Raw genomic sequence first — 21474 nt, 5'->3', positions numbered from 1 at the left:
ACGAGAGACTTCTGGGGAGACTGTGAAACTGGCAGAGCCAGAAGGAAACCACTGATTTGAAATTGCAGTTGAGCATTCCCCTGTTGCCTTTCTGCCTGCAAGATCTGCCTTCCCCACAAAGCAGGGCCCTTTGATCTTTCAAGCCACAAGTTCAACCTTTATTCAAACAACAGGTCAAGCAGCTGCACGTATTAACCTTTGGGTCCCAGTTGCCAAGCACAACTGCCCACTATTTACAAGCCGTGGCATTTGTTCTGTGTATTATGTATTCTTACGTACTGTGCTGGTTTTGATAGTTGGCTGCATAGCATTGTTACGCATTCAGTACAAAAATGTATGCTAATTTTGAATCTGCTTTGTATATCCTTGCCATTTTTGGAGCTTTGCTAGTTTACCAAAAGGTTTTCTTTGCTTTGCTTTGGGTTTTTGTTTGGTTAGTTTGGTTTTTGTTTGTTTTGTTCTTGTTGTTTTTAACTAACAATGTATGTACCTATCCACAAGTTCTGCCCAGCTTCATCTGGGCCCCACTTGTGTTTTCACTCTCAACACAAGCCATTCTCACCATTCCCAAGCTCAATACAAAGTCCATACAGTAACCGAGAGCTTTCTTTCTAGTTGTAGAAGTGCTAGTAACTTAAAGAAGTACTGTGTGTTCAGGAGTTTCTCTGCTTTGGGTCTTTTTCACAGTAATGCTACCTGGCCTGAGAAAAGGGTTCTCTTTTCCTAGTAATCTTTCCATTACTTGACATGCATAAACTTTATAACTACCTAGGATCAGTTGTGTCTCCAATCAGCCCCAAGTTTGAACTTCAATTAACCTTAGGCTAAAGTTACTATTATCTTACTATATAGATACAACTATTATCAGATAAGCACTCATAGCAGCATCTCACACTAATAATACCTTAATTCTAGCAGGAAAAAAAAAAAAAAAAAAAAAAAAACAACAAAAAACACATAAAAGAATAAGATAGTCGATAGGTGTTTGATTTGGTCAGGAAGTCACTCAGAGACATGAGTCTCATGGGATACTGATCATCTGTACAGCTCTGAGCTCACTCCTTGGCTACTGAGATGCTCAGTAGCTGCGAGATGTGCTTTGGTTTGGAGCAGCTTCTCCCACCTCCTCACAGATGTGCTGTTCCATTCTGGGCACGTCGTACCTCAGCTTTCACAGTGTCAGGGTCATTTTTCCCTGGCCTCAGTTATTCTGAGGAGCTTCAGCATATGGAAGACATGGCACTACGACTTTGGCTTTGTGGTTTGGTAATGTGTGTTGTGGGTTTCTCGGGGCATGCCTCAGGAAGCATTGAACATGCTGGATAGATGCTGCATTTGTTATGCTGTGTGTCTTAGAACTGGTAGGACCAGCAAAGGGGAGAATGTAAGAGAGGCAAAGAAGTAGAAAATGAGGGGGATAAGGGGATAAGAAATGAGCAGCAAAAAGTGCTAAAGAGAACCCCCTCTTCCAGTTTAGGCACTGAAGAAAAAGCGGGTATAGGAAGGGGTAGATTTATCCTCCTCCCTTTTGAAAAACTTAGTTTTAGCTGCTGTCTCGGCATACTCTAAGAACAATCTAGGTTGCTGCACCCTCCTCCCCCTTCCAAGACAGAAGCCAGAAGCAGTTATAAACTCTGTTATCAAGCCAAGACTTCTGTTCCTCCAGGATGAGTGAGATTTATTTAGCTTTTATATGTTTGTTTTTTTTCTCATCTTCCCAATAAGTGCATAGATGAGACAGGTCAGGTATGTTCTTGCAATGTATCAGCAAACAATTTCAAATAAATGTATGTAAAATAGATATGATCCAGGTGAGACAACAGAATATCTTATATAGTAATGCCACTCCTTACACTGTCCTCCACAACATACCAAGCTAATTCAAGGCATAGATTTATTCTTGCATTTAAAAGGAACATAAAATATTCCACCAGTGGCCAATCCATGGAGTGTAAGAATATGCCACAACTAACAAGTAACAGTGTTAGGGCTCTGTCTAAAAAGGTAGAAGCCACTTGGTTGCTGCAGTGTTAAACATGAGATGCCTGGTTCAACTTCAGTATTGCTGATGCCATTATCGCTTTAAAAAGATGTAGGCATAGAAATAAATACACTTCATATTGCCTCAGTGTTGCTATTCTTACCCTCTTCCCCCACTGATGTTATCATCATGTGAGGTCTAATTTAGGCATTAATCTCCAATAGCTCTTGTCACTTTACTGTCTATTATGTGCCAGTCCTACACCTGTGGTGCTATATAAATGCTAATAATACATCAATATGCTCATTCTTTATAATTTCTGTAGGTGGAATCCCATCTGGTTTGTACATGTCAAGTGAGATGTTGGTGTGAAAAGGCCTTGCTGTTCAGAATTTGTGATGGTTTTTGAGCAGTTGGGAAATGACATAAAAAAAAAAAAAAAAAAGAAAAAAAAAAAAAAGATCATGAAACTAGACGTGCTTATCATTTGAACAAAGACATCCAGCCATATTCTTAAAGCTGTGGCTTTGGCTGGAGCAGAATACCCAAATAGTGAAATTCTTCTCTAATCTCTGGCCTTCCTGAAAAGCCCTGGTGAAGTGATTGGTACATTAAGTGGTCTTTCCAGCTGTTTCTGAATATTTTCATCTCAACATAGTCTATCTGAGAAAATTTTGATAGATGGAGCACTGCCATTTCTTTCACAGGATCAGCCTCCTCTGGTCTCTCAGGAGTAAGCGGTAAGGCTCTGGGCTTCCCGAAAAGCTTTCCTGCTTTCATCCCCATCAGAGGTCTCACATGGGCAGCTCCTCAGTTCAAAAAGAGCAGTCTTGGCTTCAGTGATGTGCAGGAACCCACCAGCAGGGAGAGATGTGCAGGGCCATGGTGAGTTTGTACAAACCATCTTGTCTTTTCCTTGGGCTGAGGTTATGTCCTTTGCCATGAGATACTGATGGATTTGGTGGAATTAGATTGGCAAAACTAGATCTGCAGAACCTTGTAATCCAAAATTAAAAAGTAATTAAAAACAAAAACAGGAGATTATTTTGGAACTTTTCCGAGCTGAAAATTGGATGACGTCTGGAAGTGTCCCTATTGGCTAATCTAAATTGTATTCTGAGCTGCTGTATTTATCACTTGCCAAGGATTAACGTAACCACAGATTACTCGGGGGAACAATTCAGTGCTTCTTCAGTAAAGAGAAAACAAATTTTCCCTTTCCTCCATTTCTTCTCTTGGCCACTTCCACTGATTGTGATTAAGCTAAAAACAGGAACCTTCAAAACAGAAAGTCTTGGTAATTAGAAATGAGTAGAAATTAGTAGTAAGGTAGTAGAAATTAGTAGTGAGCTTGCAGTACAGGCTAGCTTTTTCTTTGTTACAGAGATACACAGGCTGTCTTGTGGGGAGAGACTAAACCAGAAGTGTTGCACTGCACTCCGAAAATCACATCTTCATCCCAGGCTTAGGGCTGGTTAGTCATGGACCAGAGCCAAGGATCACAGGAGCAAGGGGCAGCCCTGGGGCTGAGGGTGGGAGGAGGAGGAGGAAGAGGAGGAGGAGAAGGAAGGCAGCTGCATGCCTGCCCTTTTCGCTGCCTGCAGAGCTGCCTGATACTGCAGTGCCCGCATGGCCAGGAGCTGGGCCACCATCCGTACGTGGCTGGGCTGCCCCGCTCTGCTGGGCTGCTTCTTGCTGGGCTTCCTTACGGGTAAGTACAGAGCCCCTGGGGCTCAGCCTGCAGCCTTTGCCCGCTATGGATACTTATACGTGACCCACGTTGTGATTAATTCCCCGTCAGGGAGCTTTTACTCTTTTTTAGGGACCTTAGAAAACACTCACTTGCAGCACTGTTTTTCTGAAAGGTTGTTCTCTCTAGCATTTTGGGGCTGTGGGGATTCACAGGAATAGAGCGGTCTCATGCTTCAGTAGAAGATGAGCCCCAGTAATCTGACAGCTTCCCATAATGGGCAGTCAGATGTTCAAAGAGGAGAGGTTAATGGAAGAGTTTGAGACTTCTATGACCCCAAAACCTCAAAGCTTTTTTTTTTTTTTTTTTCTTTTTCTTTTTCTTTTTTCTTTCCTGATTTTTACAGAAGGTCCATGTAAATGCTCCTATTCAGTTGTTAGCTTAGAAATTAAGGACGGAATGCAGAGGAGGAGGAGTTTTGACTGACAGCCAAGAGTGGAGTTGCTGAATTTTCCATCATGTACAATGTACTTCACCAGAACATCAGAATCTTCTCTGCAGTCACTTGCAGTATTTGATTTTAAACCTGAAATTACATGTCCGAGTCTGCCCTTTTTATCTTGTGCTGCAGCACTCACTTAAGGCTGAAGCATGAAAGAAAAATCCATGAGGGCTACAAAATACACAAAGCATTAATTTTATTCAAGAGAACCCCGAGCTGCAAATTTATGTTGCTTGTGCTATTCTTACACATTTCCCTGAGTATCATCTTTTGGCTATGCTCCAAAATAGGCAACTGGGCAAGGTGGACCTTTGCTCTGATCCAGTATCACCCTTCAGAGGGCTGCTACAATTGCATTTAAGTCTAACAAGTTATATATTTTGTGCACGTGGCAGTACATACACTTTGCTTTATGGTGACAGTTTTCCCAGTTTGGGATTTCCTAGCTGTAATAGTAAAACGATTTCTTCAAATTCATACATTTGTTATAATTTCTCCTTTCAGATTTATGGCAACTGAAATATCTTCAACTAAAACTATTAAAAATAAAATTAATTTTATTTAATTTTTATTTAATTTAATTTTATTTAATTTTTATTTAATAATTTATTTAATTTATTTTAATTTTATTTAAATTTTTATTTATTATTTTTTATTTAATCAATTAAAAGTAACCAGGGTCCCCCTTAATGTTATTTCTTTAACTTTTAAACAGACCAACCCCACCCTTCCCATATTTTATAATTACTGTAATGCTGACAGGGTGACTTTTGAATCTTAGGCCTTCATTTGGAATATGCTCTTGCACAGATTTTATTTTTTAATATCCATGTAAATTAATTAAAGGAAATTAATCATGGGTATCAGAAGTTTAATTCTCCCACTGCAAACAGATAGCTCACAATTTACACTGAAGTTTAAAACTAATGAGACATGAATCTTCATATATATATATATATATATATACACACACCAGAAATTTAGGGTCTGCTCTTTTAATAATGTCACTTTTTTGCACTTCATTCAATTGCATATATTTTACTTTTCTATTTCATTTCTATGTTTGAGTCAGCAGCCACTGACAGAGGGTGCTCTAAGCCCTGTTCATCCTCTTGGTTTTTATGAGGCTGTTCAGTATTTAAGCTGCACATTGTCTCAAATATGGGAGGACTGGGATTCTTGCTAAGTGGGAAGCTTTCCAAATGTATTTCAGGATGGTTTACAAAACCAAATGAACCCCCCCCCAGCACTTCAGACATCTATGAAAATGTGAGACAGAAACTTGTGGATGAAATGAAAGCCGAAAACATCAAGCAATTTCTTCGGTAAGCCCTGCATATCTTGGTTCCTGAATAATTTTATCAGTCACAAAAGTCAGAAAGTGATAAAATGAGCTCCAAAACCAGCCTCTAGAAGTAGAGCTGTTAAGGCACTTTGGAATTATTTGCTTTGTACAGGCTGTCTGAGGAGAAGGGAAAGGAGATACAACACCACTTTTTCTTTTCCCCCCATTTTTGAAGCTGCTTTTTTAGCATGGTTGTACTTCCCTCAAGCCGCATTGCTGTTAGTGCTTATCATGCCTTTTCCTTATGAAGACACCCATAGTTTTGATTTTAAGTAGTATGACTGTTATTTTCCCTGTGAGTCTCTGAAGCTCTAGCATTAGAAAAGAACTTTGCTTTAGTCTCAGACAGATGATGTTACTGTATTTGGGAAAATCTGTTTGCTATTAATTACATTTAATTAATAATCTGCATGGTGTCTCCTCAAACGTGGTCTGAGCATCTAATAGTCTAGTTAGACTAAGTAGAAAATGCACATATTCAGAATGCTACAAAGTTTGCATGGCACTCTGTTGCATCTATAGTTGCAACTGAATGTCTTTAGCGTGACAAGATTGGATAATGTGCTGTTAATTGGGTGCTTGAAACCCCGTTACACCCTCTTGTCTTTCTCAGAAGGTAAAGGTCTCTGTCTCAAACACAGTGCGTATGAATATTTGGTAAAGTCTTGCATGTGGCAATGGTTATTAAATATACTTTTTTCCATTGTACTGAATCCATGCAGTTCTTTCAAAACATCTAAAATGCTGAAGATATAGAAATAGCTTGTTTTGCTCCATAATCACTCATGCATGTTTATATCTTTTACAAAGGTACAAATATATTCACTAAAAAAGTTCACATATATAACCTCTGGTTAGTGACATTTTGGTATTCAGAATGTAAGCCTGGGGCTGCATCATAAACATCAAAGGTTTATTGACAAATATGATTTCTGTACATTTATTCTAAAACTAAAAGGTTTCATTTCCAACATCAATTAGCTTTTTTAATCTGCAGACCTTATCTTACTTCCTTATGTTACTTTGTATTTGTTGCTAGTAGATTGGTGGGTATCTGAAGATGATGTTTGAGAGTCCAGGCAATATACAGATTGATGACAGCAGTTATGTTGAAGTTTTTTGGCCATAGGATGTTAATCGTATCCGGTTTGTCTGCTTGTCTTGATGGTGGGCCAAATGCTTCATAGTGGTTTGTTGTTGTTGTTGTTTAATTCAAATAAAAAGCAGGAACTGCAGAAAAATTATATATTTGGCAAAGGTTGCTTCTCTGTTTCCAGAAACACGAAGACATAGAGAGAGTTAGGAACAGTCAGCATTTATTTTCTGTTTATTTATGTGATCAGCCTGACCAGCATGCCTGCGCTCAGTGAGGAAATGACTGATTATATGCATGAGTGGAGATGTTAGAGTGGGCGTAACATCCTTGACTTTATCGAGGCTTTGGGCATCATCTCCTACTGCATTCTAATATGGAAGCTGTGGAGGAGCATACTGAAAAACAAGCTGTTGGATGGGTTGAAAACTGTCTGAGCTGACAGTTTCAAGTGGTACTAATCAATGGTATTCGTTATTATTTATTAACGGCAACTGATTAGCCATTAACAAGTGACCTGTTGAGAATCCAAAGGTAGTGCTTAGTACCCCACTGGCTGATCTGCATTCACCACAATTCATCTGTTCAGTGGACCAAGCAAATTGTAGACAAGCTTTTGTAGACAGGTAGTCCAGAAGGGCTGGATATTTCTGACTATTTATCACCATTATGTTTTGCATTTAATCTGGATGTAAATGTTGTTAAGAAGACTTTTGTTATTTAGACTTCTGATTAAGGAAAAAAAAAAAATGTTCAGATAACTTGACATAATGATTTTTGGGTGAGCAATTGGCTAATGGGCAGGGCCCAAAGGGTTATGGTAAATGGGGCTGCGTCAGGCTGGCGGGCGGTCACCAGTGGGGTCCCTCAAGGCTCCATTTTAGGGCCGGTACTTTTCAATATTTTTATAAACGATCTGGATGTAGGAATAGAAGGTATTTTGAGCAAGTTTGCTGATGACACCAAACTTGGAGGAGTTGTGGACTCAAATGAGGGTGTAAAGGCCTTGCAGAGGGATCTGGATAGGTTGGAGAGCTGGGCGATCACCAACCACATGAAGTTCAATAAGAGCAAGTGCCGGGTCCTGCACCTGGGATGGGGAAACCCTGGCTGCATGTACAGACTGGGCGATGAGACGCTGGAGAGCAGCCTAGAAGAGAGGGATCTGGGGGTCGTGGGAGACAGCAAGTTGAATATGAGCCAGCAGTGTGCCCTGGCAGCCAGGAGGGCCAACCGTGTCCTGGGGTGCATCAAGCACGGCATCGCTAGTAGGTCAAGGGAGGTGATTGTCCCGCTCTACTCTGCGCTGGTGCAGCCTCACCTCGAGTACTGTGTGCAGTTCTGGGCACCACAGTATAAAAAGGACATGAAACTGTTGGAGAGTGTCCAGAGGAGGGCTACGAAGATGGTGAAAGGCCTGGAGGGGAAGACGTACGAAGAACGGCTGAGGTCACTGGGCCTCTTCAGCCTGGAGAAGAGGAGGCTGAGGGGAGACCTCATCACAGTCTACAACTTCCTCGTAAGGGGGTGTCGAGAGGCAGGAGACCTTTTCTCCATTAACACCAGTGACAGGACCCGCGGGAACGGGGTTAAGCTGAGGCAGGGGAAATTTAGGCTTGACATCAGGAGGGGGTTCTTCACAGAGAGGGTGGTTGCACACTGGAACAGGCTCCCCAGGGAAGTGGTCACTGCACCGAGCCTGTCTGAATTTAAGAAGAGATTGGACTGTGAACTTAGGCACATGGTCTGAACTTTTGGGTAGACCTGTGCGGTGTCAAGAGTTGGACTTGATGATCCTTAAGGGTCCCTTCCAACTCAGGATATTCTATGATTCTATGATTCTATGATTTTCAAGTTAAACTTATTAGTACATGTTATGTCAACAATGTACTTGGAGAAGTCCTTTCTGGATATGTAGCCTTCCTACTGCTCGCATACTGTTCATATTCTTTGGATGAATGTCTGATGCTGATTTGCATTGCTAGTGTGTAGATGTGGCTATTTCTGTTATGCAAAGAGAAAAGCTGAGCAAACTTATCGTAAGGCCTCAGGAAAGATCCTTTGTTCTGACTCCATTTTGTGCTTATCCTGATACAGACTCTGATAAATAATCATGGCATATAGCCCCCACTTTAACCATAAGAACTACTTTTTATGCTTACGGCTTGAATTTGAGCTTTAGACACACTGATCCAAGCTGGTTGTTGTGTTCCTCTGCACTTACTGCTTACTAGTGACTTTCTGTTTTGTTCTAGCTCCTTTACCAAGTTGCCTCACCTCGCAGGAACCAAACAGAATCTTCTTCTTGCCAAACAAATTCAAGGCCAGTGGAAGGAATTTGGATTGGATTCAGCAGACCTTGTTCATTATGATGTGCTTCTTTCTTACCCAAATGAAACACAGCCAAACTACATCTCAGTAATTGATGATCAAGGCAATGAGGTGATCTTTTTAATGATTAAACTATGAGTATGTAAGGCTTCTTTAAAGAAACAGCATCTTCCACTGTCTTCCCACCCCTTCATCCCAGCATTGAACTTTATGATGTGATAAAAATACCAGTGGAAAGGGAACTCAAATTTAGAAGTGGTTTTCCAGACTACAGCAGAGCAGAGCCAAGTGGCTGGAATCTCAGTGCCTCATACAGCAGAGGGAGGATGTGTGGAGAAGTAGAGACTCGACACCCATAGGCCATAATGTGTAAGAATGTCCACAGAGGTTCAGATTAAGAATATGTCTAGACCAATATCCTGTTTCCATAAACAGCTCTAAGTGGATGCACAGGGAAGTTTAGGAACAAAGAACAATGTCTGATGTGCATAATTCTTCCAGTGTGTGGGTGTTTTCAGCTCAGATGTCCACTGGACATGATGCAATTAGTCTCTTTAAGAAACCTTATTAGACTTCTCTTCCAAGTATTTAACCAGTTGGTAACTGCATTATCTCTCTCTTCCATGTACATATCTAATGTCTGCTTGAATATCTGTGCATTTTTTGTTTCCATAATGTGCTGAGGTAAAGAATGTCACACAGGTGCTGCCCTTAGCCACCTTCTTCATTTTGTAGATCCAGGGGAACAAAGAAGTAGAAGTACAATCTGCCAGGGAGCCTAAGTGAAGAGGGGAGCTGGAACTGCTAGGGAAGTATCACATCATATAGGAAGGGATGAAGAGCCCTGGTAGGAACTGAGGAATATGTGCTCAGGCAAGATATGAGCTTAGAGGTAAAAGAATGGAGAAACTCTTCCAGAAACTTCCTAACACAGTTTCTGAACTAGAATCTTACAAGGTGACAAAGAGTAGAGGTAAACCTTGAGACAACGTGAGTGTTACAGATAGGCAGTGATGAAGGGCTGCACATTTAAGTGGAGCGTAACTACCAAAGGGGTAAAGACATGAGTAATAATATAAGTGGGAGTAATCACAAAAAAAATGCCTGTGATGACATGGACAAACTGTCTTTTTATTGCCACCACCTCTTGGCAATTTTCAGCTACTTCTTTGCTTAGGTTTAGGCAGTGACTGATGAGCATCTTCTGACAAGTATGCACAGCTGCATTCTGTTATAAAAAATCAGCTAGGTATCCTTAGCTGATTTTTGTTTGAAGTTATGCATGCTAGTTAGCATTCTATTTTTCACTGACAGTCTTTGGAAACTAGCATATCATTTGCAATAATCCAACTTATTGTACAAACTTGTGCCTAGAGGTACAGCAATTGACCAAAGACTTCTGTTATTTATTTATAGATTTTCAATACATCATCCTTTGAACCACCTCCTCGGGGATATGAAAATGTTACCGATATACTGCCACCATATAATGCTTTTTCACCACAAGGAATGCCAGAGGTAATAAAAAAAAAAAAGGAAAAAGAAAAAGAAAAGGAAAAGGAAAAGGAAAAAAAAAAAAAAGAAGAAAAAAGAGTGTTATTAGCTGAATCCATATTTTGTTAAACACTTGATGGAATAGATTTCTCCCACTTCTCAAAATATTTCATGTAGAAGTTTTAATTAATCACTGTTATAAGTGAAGGAAAGCATAGTTAGGCCAGGTGTTGTGGGAAGGTTAGAGTTCTATAAAAAAAAAAAAAAAAAAAAAGGTTTCTCAAAGTGCTGGAAATCTGAACTGCAAAACAAATGAAAAGCTTTTAACTTGAGGGAAATGTTTCATACATCTCAAATTACTCCATGTTACTCAATCACATGGAAAGGATTTTCATAAGTCTAAAATGGAAATAGCAATATATAAATCAATTTGGAAGACATTTTGGGTTAAGCACATATCTTCAAAGGCTACAAAAGTCCCTCACTTAATTTGATAATTCATTGTGAAGGGATCAGTCAGACAATATTGCATTATATATATATATATATATATATATATATATATATGAATAAAGTTATATAATAGTGAGTGTTTGTATATCCAAGGAATAGCACAATCTTTTCATGTCCACAGAAATTTGTCAGTTTAGCAAAGTAAGTTGTTGTAACTTGAAATCAGTTTATAGGGCTGCTGTTAAGCGCTAGATAATATAGAAAGGCCAGCAGTTTGAGCCAAGGTTTCCTATATAATACTATGAAAATATTTTGGTATTATTTTTAGGGGTACTGGAACTTACTTGTAGAAGTGCAAAATATATCATACATAGTGAATAAAACTGCATATTTTGGAAAAGAGATATTTTGTTGAATGACCAGTTCCTCAAACAAATTTTCTATTCTATGCAGTCAGATCTGGTATATGTGAATTATGGCCGCACTGAAGATTTTTTTAAGCTGGAGCGTGAAATGGGAATTAACTGTACAGGAAAGATCGTCATTGCCAGATATGGGAAGATCTTCAGAGGAAACAAAGTAAGGGCTGTGTTTAATTTTTCCCTCTATGGGTCATTGTTTCTGATGCTGATCACAGCAGACCCAATGGGAGTTAATGAGGGCTGTAAGTTGGAACATATGAGAAGAAGGAAGCCTGCAATGTGTCCAGCATGACTACCTTGTAAGAATAATTTTCAAAACTATAAAAACAGATAAATGTATTAATCTCCTGACACTGACATTTTAGGCAGTTCTTGCAAGAAGAACGAAGTTTGGGGAACTCTAGTTTGTAGAGCCAAGGTTTTTACTACTTTTCATCCACAAAGCTACAGAATTTTGAAGAAGCATTCAAGAAGGAATCTGATGCACAGACATTGAATAGCTACTCATTTGGCTTTAGAAATCAATTCCAACAAAACTGGTGATCGTGGGAAATGAGGATAATAGTTAGTTCTTGTGCCTCAGTGTTAGGCCTTGTGCTTTATCTCATAGCCTTGAGCTATGACTAAAGTTGTGACTGACACAAATAATGACTGTATCATGCTTTGCTGTGCTTTGTTCTTCTACTTAGTCTATGATCATTTTCACTCTTCCACGTATACAGCTTCTAAAACTATGTCCCCGTGGAAGTAAAGTGCATCATCTCGAGTTATTACTGCATTAAAAAAAATGTTAAAGGCAAATAATTTTACAGGTTAAAAATGCCATGTTAGCAGGAGCCCAAGGAATCATACTTTATTCAGACCCTGCTGACTACTGTGCCCCAGGGATAGATCCCTATCCAGATGGCTGGAACCTTCCAGGTGGAGGAGCCCAGCGTGGGAATGTGTTAAACCTGAATGGAGCTGGGGACCCTCTGACACCAGGCTATCCTGCAAAAGGTGAGATATCTGTACCCTGGGCCATCAAGTACTTTCTAAAGTGGTACTGGAAGTTATTATGTATTTTTGATACAGATGCAAAGGGAAAAGCTACTTAAAGTGACTTTTAGCAGTTGTTCATTTTCCTATTGCAGCTTGGGTTCTATCTGTATGTTCTTTGAAGTGGTTGCATTTGAGCTAGGCAGAGAAAATAAGTTTTTAGGAAAATCTCTTTGTATAATCTCAGCTTTATAGCTCTCAGACAAACAGGACGTGTATAGGTTTACAGACTGCAAAGCAGTAGATAATGGCTGAGAATTTATAGCTGTTTTAAAATCTCTTTGTTTCTTAGGAGGACCAGTTTAAACTAGATTATAGTCTGTCATCAAAGAGGAGTAATAGGATTGCTTGGAGGTATGTTTTCTTACTGATCCTAAATTCCTAGTAGAAAAACAGTTTAAGATTCTCTGTACAGGGAGTAAAATTTCTGTAATAAAAATAAGAGAAGCCTGGAGTCTTTTGAAACTTGGCACCATATGCATGTCTTGTCCTTGTAGGCATCCTCAAGTAAGGCACCTACCAGTTCTGTCTGCCAATGCTGGGAACTGGGAATGCTGGGGTGGTTCTGGAAATCTTGCTGGCTTGTGTGACTACTACTGGAGGCATAAGAAATCACTATACAGAAAAATAAATAAATAAATAAATAAATAAGGATGTCTGCAATATAGGTAAATCACAGGGTAACAGAATGGTTTGGGTTGGAAGGGACCTTGAAGATCATCCAGTTCCAACCCCTTTGCCATGGGCAGGGGCACCTCCCACCAGACCAGGTTGGCAGGGTACTGTATGGTCTCCCTGGAGACTTGTCTTCTCCAGGCTGAGCAACCCCAACTCCCTCAGCCTGTCTTCAAAGGAGAGGTGCTCCAGTCCCTTGATCATCCTTGTGGCCCTCCTCTGCACCTTCTCCAACAGGTCCATATCCATCTTGTGCAGGGGGCCCCATGGCTGAACACAGGGCTCCAGGTGGGGTCTCACAAGAACAGAGCAGAGCAGAGGGGGACAATCCACTCCCTCACCCTGCCGGCCACACTGTTTTTGATGCAGCCCAGTATGCAGTTGGCTTTCTGGGCTGCAAGTGCATATTGACAGCACATGTTGAGCTTCTCATCCCCAAGGTCCTTCTCCTCAGGGCTGCTCTCAATCCTTCCTCTACCCAGCCTGTATTTGGGCATGGGGGTGCCCTGAGACAGGTGCAGGGCCTTGCACTTGGCTTTGCTGAACTCCATGAGGTTCGCACAGGCCTACCTCTCAGGCCTGTCCAGGTTCCTCTGGATGGCATCCCTTCCCTCCAGTGTGTCAACTGTGCCACACAGCTTGGTGTCATCAGCAAACTTGCTGAGGATGCACTCCATTTCACTGTCCATGTCACTGACAAAGACGTTATATACTGACAATCCTAATACCCACTGCTGAGGAACACCACTCATTACTTGGACGTGGAGCTGTTGACTGCAACTCTTTGAGTGCAACCATCCAGCCAATTCCTTAACCACCGAGTGGTCCATCCATTAAATGCATGTCTTTCCAATTTATGGACAAGGATATCATGGGGGACAGTGTCAAATGCTTTATACAAGTCTCAATAGGTTATGTCAGTTGCTCCTTCCCTGTCCACCAATGCTGTAACCCCATTGTAGAAGACCACAAGATTTGTCAGACATGATCTTCCCTTTGTCAAGCCATGTTTTCTGTCACCAATCACCTCCGTTTTTCTGTGTGCCTTAGCATAATTTCCATGAGGATCTGCTCCATGATCTTGCCAAGCATAGAGGTGAGACTGACTGGTCTGCAGTTCACTGGGTCTTCTTTTTTATTCCCTTTTTTAAAATGGGGGTCATGTTTTCCCTCTTCCAGAGAGTAGGAACTTCATCAGACTGCTACGACTTCTCAAATATGATGGACAGTCGCTTAGCAACTACATCCGCCAGTTCCCTCAGGACCCGTGGATGTATCTCATTGGGCCCCATGGACTTGTGCACCTATTTTTGATAGAAGCTGATAAGAATGCTATAAACTTGACATTCTGTTCTGGTTTCTCAGAGTACACTTTCCGATACAAGCTTAAAGAGGGTGTAGGGATTCCAAAGATCCCAGTTCATCCCATTGGATATCATGATGCAGAAGTGTTACTACAGTGAGTATACATCAGTCCCCTTCTTCTCCTCAGAATTTAGTATCTGCAAATGTGCAATTAACATTTTTATACTAACTGTATTGTTACTTGTATTTATTGTTCTTTTGTAGTAGTGTGTACTTCAGAAAACATGGAAAATGCAAAACAATCTGTTGCTGGCATGATGTTTTTAAGAATTTTGTAAATTCACCATGGTTTAGGCACAGTAACTCTTCAGGGAACTTCTGTTTTCAGTCCACTGGTCAAGTGTGTTTGTCTTGGTTTTCACTTAACAGTGCAATGGGAGGACCTGCAGCTCCAGACAGCAGCTGGAAGGGAAGTCTCAATGTGTCTTATAACATAGGGCCAGGATTTGCAGACAGCTCTTCAACAAGGTCTGTTTTAACACTCACCTATTTATAAAATATTGCAAAAAATGTCAGCAAGACAAAGACTGTGAAACAATACATCTAGAGATACTATCATAGAATCATAGAATGGTTTGAGTTGGAAGGGGTGTTAATGTTCATCTAGTTGCAACTCCCATGCCATGGAAAAATTAACTTTGTTTTTGGTGAGCACCACTCAATGATAATTATTAGAATTTGAAAATAAATGGTCAAAGCTATAGTTATGGATAAACAGATGGGTAGACATATGCAGAGGGTACATATCCAGCCTATATTATTCTTTCATTCATGTTTCTGATGACCAAGGGGAAAATAGGACAGCCAATATGTAGAGGTTCAACAGGGAAGCACTGCCAATTCAGTAGTTCTCTCCTAGATTTTTCCCTTGTCCACTGGATGCCTCACAGTATTTCTTTGAACTTAAAGCTGTGAAATATCAAAATGATGTGGGAGTCCATCAGCTGTTTCCCAAAGCAGGTAGGCCCCCTGGTTGAAAGCCCTTAACAACAAGAAGACATAAGAGCACAAAACACATATATCTTACTAACTTGTTTGGGAGAAACTGGACTTTGACACTTGGACTAGCAATAGTATGTATGCTCGTTTCCTTTTTTCAGCTCTAATGGAGAAATAAAACTGGTAAGGTATTCAGCACTGAGAGTTGCTCTCAGACAGACTGAGCCATGTAACGATTGTAGTTGGATGTCAAGGATTTGACTGGCTGTCAGGGGCTGTCATAGCATTCGTTTTAGTTTATAACTGATAAGCTATGTTAAATAAAGATCAAGATCACTTTCCTATAGGAATACATTCCATAGTTTCAGTTTGCACAAAATTTTATTTCATGAGGACTGGTGAATAACAATGAGCAAATGGTGTGTAAAAATTATGCATCATTATCACTGCTCCACCTCCTGTAGAACAAGAGAGTGTCTTAATATACGATTTTGAAAAGACTTAATTGATCGTTACTCTTTTCTTCTGTGTTTTAACACCAGCTTAAAATGAATAAAGTAGGAAAAACAAACAAACAAACAAGAAGGCATATTTGACATAATTAAGGTGCTGTTTTGAATGTCTTCAAGAGCAATAGAACCCAACAGTGAGAAAAGAAACAATATGATTCATCAACCAAACATATACATGGGACATATTTTTGAAAAGCACTTTTAACATCTTCATACTTGATAGAGACACAGTTTTTATAAATAAAGGCTAATCCTGCATATACTTCTCTATCAGAGTAACTCTATATCAAAATGAGCCTTTTGAATCTAGGTAGACAGTCGCTTGCACATGAAAAGTGTGCAAGTATATACATGCTCAAGGCACTAGTGTCAATTATTTTCTGGGCAACAATCCAGTAGCTGTCCTGAAGTAGATTTTGATTTTGACAGCTATGCAGATTTGCTGCTGAAAAGATAGCTTCAAATGTGAAGCATTTGGAGTTTTGCCAGACCCAGAATAAGCATTGTTTGATTCTTTGTTTTTAATATAGATTAAGAGAAACTGAATATTGCATTATTTTTAGCTCTTCTAATACCTGAATTTCCTTCCTTTTTATAACATTTCATGAGACCTTTTTTTGTTTGTTTGTTTGACAAATCCTGATCACTTTGATCTGCTGTTCTAACCAGCAATTTCAATTTATTTGTGCAAACTATTTATAGTGACTCTCTCCCCAACTTTTACACCAATTCACATAACTGTGCTACAAAATCACAGTGTATTCTGTATAAAAATATTTATTTTTGCAGTTATTAGTTTGGTCAAAATGTGAAAACATTTTTAGTTACTGCATATGCTTTTCAGTTTCCTTCTCTACAATTGACCAATTGACTCCTATAAAAAACAATTCAATAAATTCTGTAAATGTTTGAAACTTTGGAGGTTAGTTATTTTTTTTTAAAGCCACTTTCTATCAACAGTTTAATATGAAATAAAAAAAAATAGGACACTGATACAACATGACAGATATGCTGAATACACAAAGCAGTACAGAAGTACAAACTTTATGGCTTACAAGCTGTGAATTTTTATTGTCTTCTCAGTCAGAGATGGTTACTCCACACTGTTTTTCATTTCAGAAAAGTCAGAATGCATGTTCATACAGACAGTAAAATAACAAGAATTTACAATGTCATTGGTGTCCTCAGAGGGGCAGTGGAACCAGGTGAGCATCAAGTGCTTGAGAATTTTAATTCCTTTTTTATTTTGTGCTTGGTGAAACTGTTCTAATGCTGCAAGAAGCAAAGTTTTTAAGATATACAGATAATATTGAATCATAGAATCATAGAATCATAGAATATCCTGAGTTGGAAGGGACCCTTAAGGATCATCAAGTCCAACTCTTGACACCGCACAGGTCTACCCAAAAGTTCAGACCATGTGCCTAAGTTCACAGTCCAATCTTTTCTTAAATTCAGACAGGCTCGGTGCAGTGACCACTTCCCTGGGGAGCCTGTTCCAGTGTGCAACCACCCTCTCTGTGAAGAACCCCCTCCTGATGTCAAGCCTAAATTTCCCCTGCCTCAGCTTAACCCCGTTCCCGCGGGTCCTGTCACTGGTGTTAATGGAGAAAAGGTCTCCTGCCTTTTGACAACCCCTTGCGAGGAAGCTGTAGACTGTGATGAGGTCCCCCCTCAGCCTCCTCTTCTCCAGGCTGAACAGGCCCAGTGACCTCAGCCGTTCCTCGTACGTCTTCCCCTCCAGGCCTTTCACCATCTTCGTAGCCCTCCTCTGGACACTCTCCAACAGTTTCATGTCCTTTTTATACTGTGGTGCCCAGAACTGCACACAGTACTCGAGGTGAGGCCGCACCAGCGCAGAGTAGAGCGGGACAATCACCTCCCTTGACCTACTAGCGATGCCGTGCTTGATGCACCCCAGGACACGGTTGGCCCTCCTGGCTGCCAGGGCACACTGCTGGCTCATATTCAACTTGCTGTCTATCACGACTCCCAGATCCCTCTCTTCTAGGCTGCTCTCCAGCGTCTCATCGCCCAGTCTGTACGTGCAGCCAGGGTTTCCCCGTCCCAGGTGCAGGACCCGGCACTTGCTCTTATTGAACTTCATGTGGTTGGTGATTGCCCAGCTCTCCAACCTATCCAGATCCCTCTGCAAGGCCTTTCCACCCTCATTCGAGTCCACAACTCCTCCAAGTTTGGTGTCATCAGCAAACTTGCTCAAAATACCTTCTATTCCTACATCCAGATCGTTTATAAAAATATTGAAAAGTACCGGCCCTAAAATGGAGCCTTGAGGGACCCCACTGGTGACCGCCCGCCAGCCTGACGCAGCCCCATTTACCATAACCCTTTGGGCCCTGCCCGTTAGCCAATTGCTCACCCATCGTATGATGTTTTTATTTAGCTGTATGGTGGACATTTTGTCCAGTAGGATCCTATGGGAAACCGTGTCAAAAGCCTTGCTGAAGTCCAAAAAAATCACATCAGCTGGTTTCCCTTGGTCCACCATATGGGTGATCTTATCATAAAAGGAAATCAGGTTAGTTAGGCAGGACCTACCCTTCACAAACCCATGCTGGCTGGGACCAATGACTGCTTTGTCCCCCAGGTGCGCCTCAATAAGTCCGAGAACCAACTTCTCCATGATTTTACCAGGCACTGACGTGAGACTGACAGGCCTGTAATTGCTAGGGTCTTCTTTCTGACCCTTCTTGAAAATCGGCACAACATTTGCCAGCTTCCAGTCTACCGGGACCTCTCCAAATTCCCAGGATCGTTGAAAAATAATTGATAGAGGTTCCGCGATGACATCCGCCAGCTCTTTCAGCACCCGGGGATTAATCCCATCCGGACCCATGGACTTGTAGGGATCCAGGTGGAGTAGCAAATCCCGCACACGTTCAGGGTCAGTTGGGAGTTTGTCATCCCCACCGTCCCGGTCCTCCAGCTCAGGGCACCCTGGGTCCCGAAGCCCATCATCGGCATTGAAGACAGAGGCAAAGAAGGCGTTAAGCGTCTCTGCTTTGCCTACGTCATCGTCTGTGAGGAGACCTTCCCTATCAAGGAGCGGCCCTATGTATTCTTTAGTTCTCCTTTTTCCATTTACATATCTAAAAAATCCCTTTTTATTTTCTCTCACAGACACAGCCAGCTTCAACTCTAGCTGTGCTTTGGCCACTCGAACTTTCTCCCTACAAACACGAACAGCATCCCTGTATTCTTTCCATGACGCCTGGCCCTCCTTCCAGTAGCGAAACACTCTCTGTTTCCGCCTAATCTCCATTAGAACATTCCTGGTTAGCCACGCCGGCCTCCTGCCCCGCCTGCCTGACTTGCGATATTTTGGAATTGCCTTATCTTGTGCTTCTAGGAGGCATCGCTTAAAGAGTGACCAGCACTGGTGGACATCGAGGCCTTCAAGAGCAGTTTCCCAGGGGACCTTACTGACTAGTTCCCTGAGCAGCCTGAAGTCCGCTTTCCCCATATCTAGGGATGAGGTTTTGGTGGCACTTTTCCTTCTGTCACCATAAATTTTGAACTCAACCACTTCATGGTCGCTCTGACCGAGGCGGCCACCAATCACCACATCTCCCACCAGACCCTCTCTGTTTTCTAGCAACAGGTCTAGGAGGGCACCTTTCCTAGTTGGCTCCGTTAGCACCTGCACCAAGAAGTTATCATCTAGGTGCTTCATGAACCTCCTGGACTTGCTCGTGTCAGCCGTGTGGCACTCCCAGTTAACGTCCGGCAAGTTGAAGTCCCCCATAAGGACAAGGGGAGTTAATCTCGAAGCCTCTCTTAGTTCTGTAAAGAATAATTTATCGGCGCTATCATCCTGGCCAGGGGGTCTGTAATAGACTCCCACAACGACATCCCCTTTATTCGTTCGTCCCTTGATCCTTACCCAGAGGCTCTCAACTTTGCCATCGCCGACCTGAAGTTCCACACAGTCCAGCCCCTGCTTCACATACATCGCCACCCCACCACCTCGCCTACCCTGCCTGTCCCTCCTGAAGAGCCTGTAACCATCTATCGCAACACCCCAGTCACAGGACTCATCCCACCAGGTTTCGCTTATGCCGATGATGTCGTAGTTGCGGGACTGGGCCAGGACTTCTAGCTCATCTATTTTATTCCTCATACTGCGTGCGTTTGTGTAAAAGCACTTCAGGTGCGTCTCCATACACTCAGCACCTTGTGGATCTGACCAAAGGACCCCACTGGCACACAGCCCCTCTGATTCTAGCGTACCATCCCTTAGGTCTTCACCGGCACGCCTGGTTTTAGCCCCTTCCCCCTTTGACTCTAGTTTAAAGCCCTATCTATCAGCCCTGCCAACTCCTGACCTAAGATCCTTACCCCTCTCCGAGAGAGGCGCATCCCATCCGGTGCATATTGGAATATTGGAATCTGACAAATCCTTAATAGCTTGTCCTGTCCCTCCCATCACATGTTTTTTCAGGAGCATTCCCTAGAATATATTTCAATAGGAATGCTAGAATGATAGGTGTCAAAGAATATTTTATAACTCTTTATTTCACCATGGGATTACAGCATGCATGCATTTTCTCTTAGACATCTTTACACAATGTGAAGTACAGAAAACTAATCATGATTTGAAACCTTGATATCCTATTGTTAGTACTGCATTGCAGGGCATACACGTGAAATAATTTTAAGCGGAAAAAAAATATATAAAATATTTATTTTCTTCGTATATACCCTTCAATAGACTAAGTGAATGATTGAAGATTACTGTAAAAATACATTTCTAATGCTGATATTAAAATTAATTTGTTTGACACACGTAGGGATGCAATTATAGAGTCACAGAACTGATTGGAGGTGTGAAGGGGCTTTGAAGATCATCAGCTTCCAACCCTCTGCCATGGGCAGGGACAACTCCCACGAGACCAGGTTGCCCAAAGCCCCATCCAGCCTGGCCTTGAACACCTCCAGGGAGCATCCACAGCTTCTCTGGGCAGCCTGTACCAGGGCCTCACCACCCTCTGGGTGAAGAATTTCTTCCAAAAATCTAATCTAAACCTAGTGCACCACCTGACAAAGTGTCCATCCCCAGCTTTCCTGTAGCCCCCTTTAGACACTGGCAGGCTGCTGTAAGGTCTCCCCAGAGCCATCTCTTCTCCAGGCTAAACAACCCCAACTCTCTCAGCATACCTTCACAGGAGAGGTTCTCCAGCCCCTTGATCATCCTTGTGGCCCTCCTCTGGACCTGCTCTAATACTTCCATATCCTTCTTGTGCTGGGAGCCCCAGAGCTGAACACAGGGATCCGGGTGGGGTCTCATGAGAGCAACTCCCTCTCACACCCTGCTGGTCACACTTCTTTCGATGCAGCCCAGCACACGGTTGGCTTTCTGGGCTGCAAGCACACATTGCTGGCACATGTTGAGCTTCTCATCCACCAACACCCCCAGGTCCTTCTCCTTAGGACTGCTCTCAGTCCAGTCATCCCCCACCCAGCCTGTATTTGTGCTTGGGATTGCCGCAGCCCAGCCGCAAGACCTTGAACTTGGCCCTGTTGAACTTCATGAGGTTCACACAGGCCCACCTCTCAGGCCTGTCCAGGTCCCTCTGGATAGCATCCCTTCCCTCTAGTGTGTCGACCGCACCG

At 41.9% G+C, this 21474-nt stretch overlaps 1 protein-coding gene across 2 annotated transcripts in view; it reads left to right on the top strand.

Annotated features, from left to right (window-relative positions):
- Nucleotides 1-3610: 3610 nt before the first annotated feature.
- LOC116489875 (N-acetylated-alpha-linked acidic dipeptidase 2-like) overlaps nucleotides 3611-21474 on the top strand; it is a 37745-nt gene continuing 19881 nt past the window's right edge. Inside the window, exons 1-9 of one of the 2 annotated variants that reach the window (XM_032188587.1) lie at nucleotides 3611-3692; nucleotides 5387-5498; nucleotides 8867-9053; nucleotides 10359-10460; nucleotides 11343-11468; nucleotides 12124-12310; nucleotides 14390-14483; nucleotides 14759-14857; nucleotides 16960-17045. In XM_032188587.1, the coding sequence (XP_032044478.1) occupies nucleotides 3611-3692; nucleotides 5387-5498; nucleotides 8867-9053; nucleotides 10359-10460; nucleotides 11343-11468; nucleotides 12124-12310; nucleotides 14390-14483; nucleotides 14759-14857; nucleotides 16960-17045 (1075 nt within the window). Of the gene's footprint in view, nucleotides 3693-5386; nucleotides 5499-8866; nucleotides 9054-10358; nucleotides 10461-11342; nucleotides 11469-12123; nucleotides 12311-14389; nucleotides 14484-14758; nucleotides 14858-16959; nucleotides 17046-21474 lie in introns of those variants that run through there. The other variant, XM_032188596.1, reaches the window with a different exon arrangement.

The sequence above is a fragment of the Aythya fuligula genome, chromosome 1 (genome assembly GCF_009819795.1).
Source record: "Aythya fuligula isolate bAytFul2 chromosome 1, bAytFul2.pri, whole genome shotgun sequence".
NCBI lineage: Eukaryota > Metazoa > Chordata > Aves > Anseriformes > Anatidae > Aythya > Aythya fuligula.
Note: the sequence above shows the minus strand (reverse complement) of the source record. Positions and strands in the feature narration are given on the sequence as shown.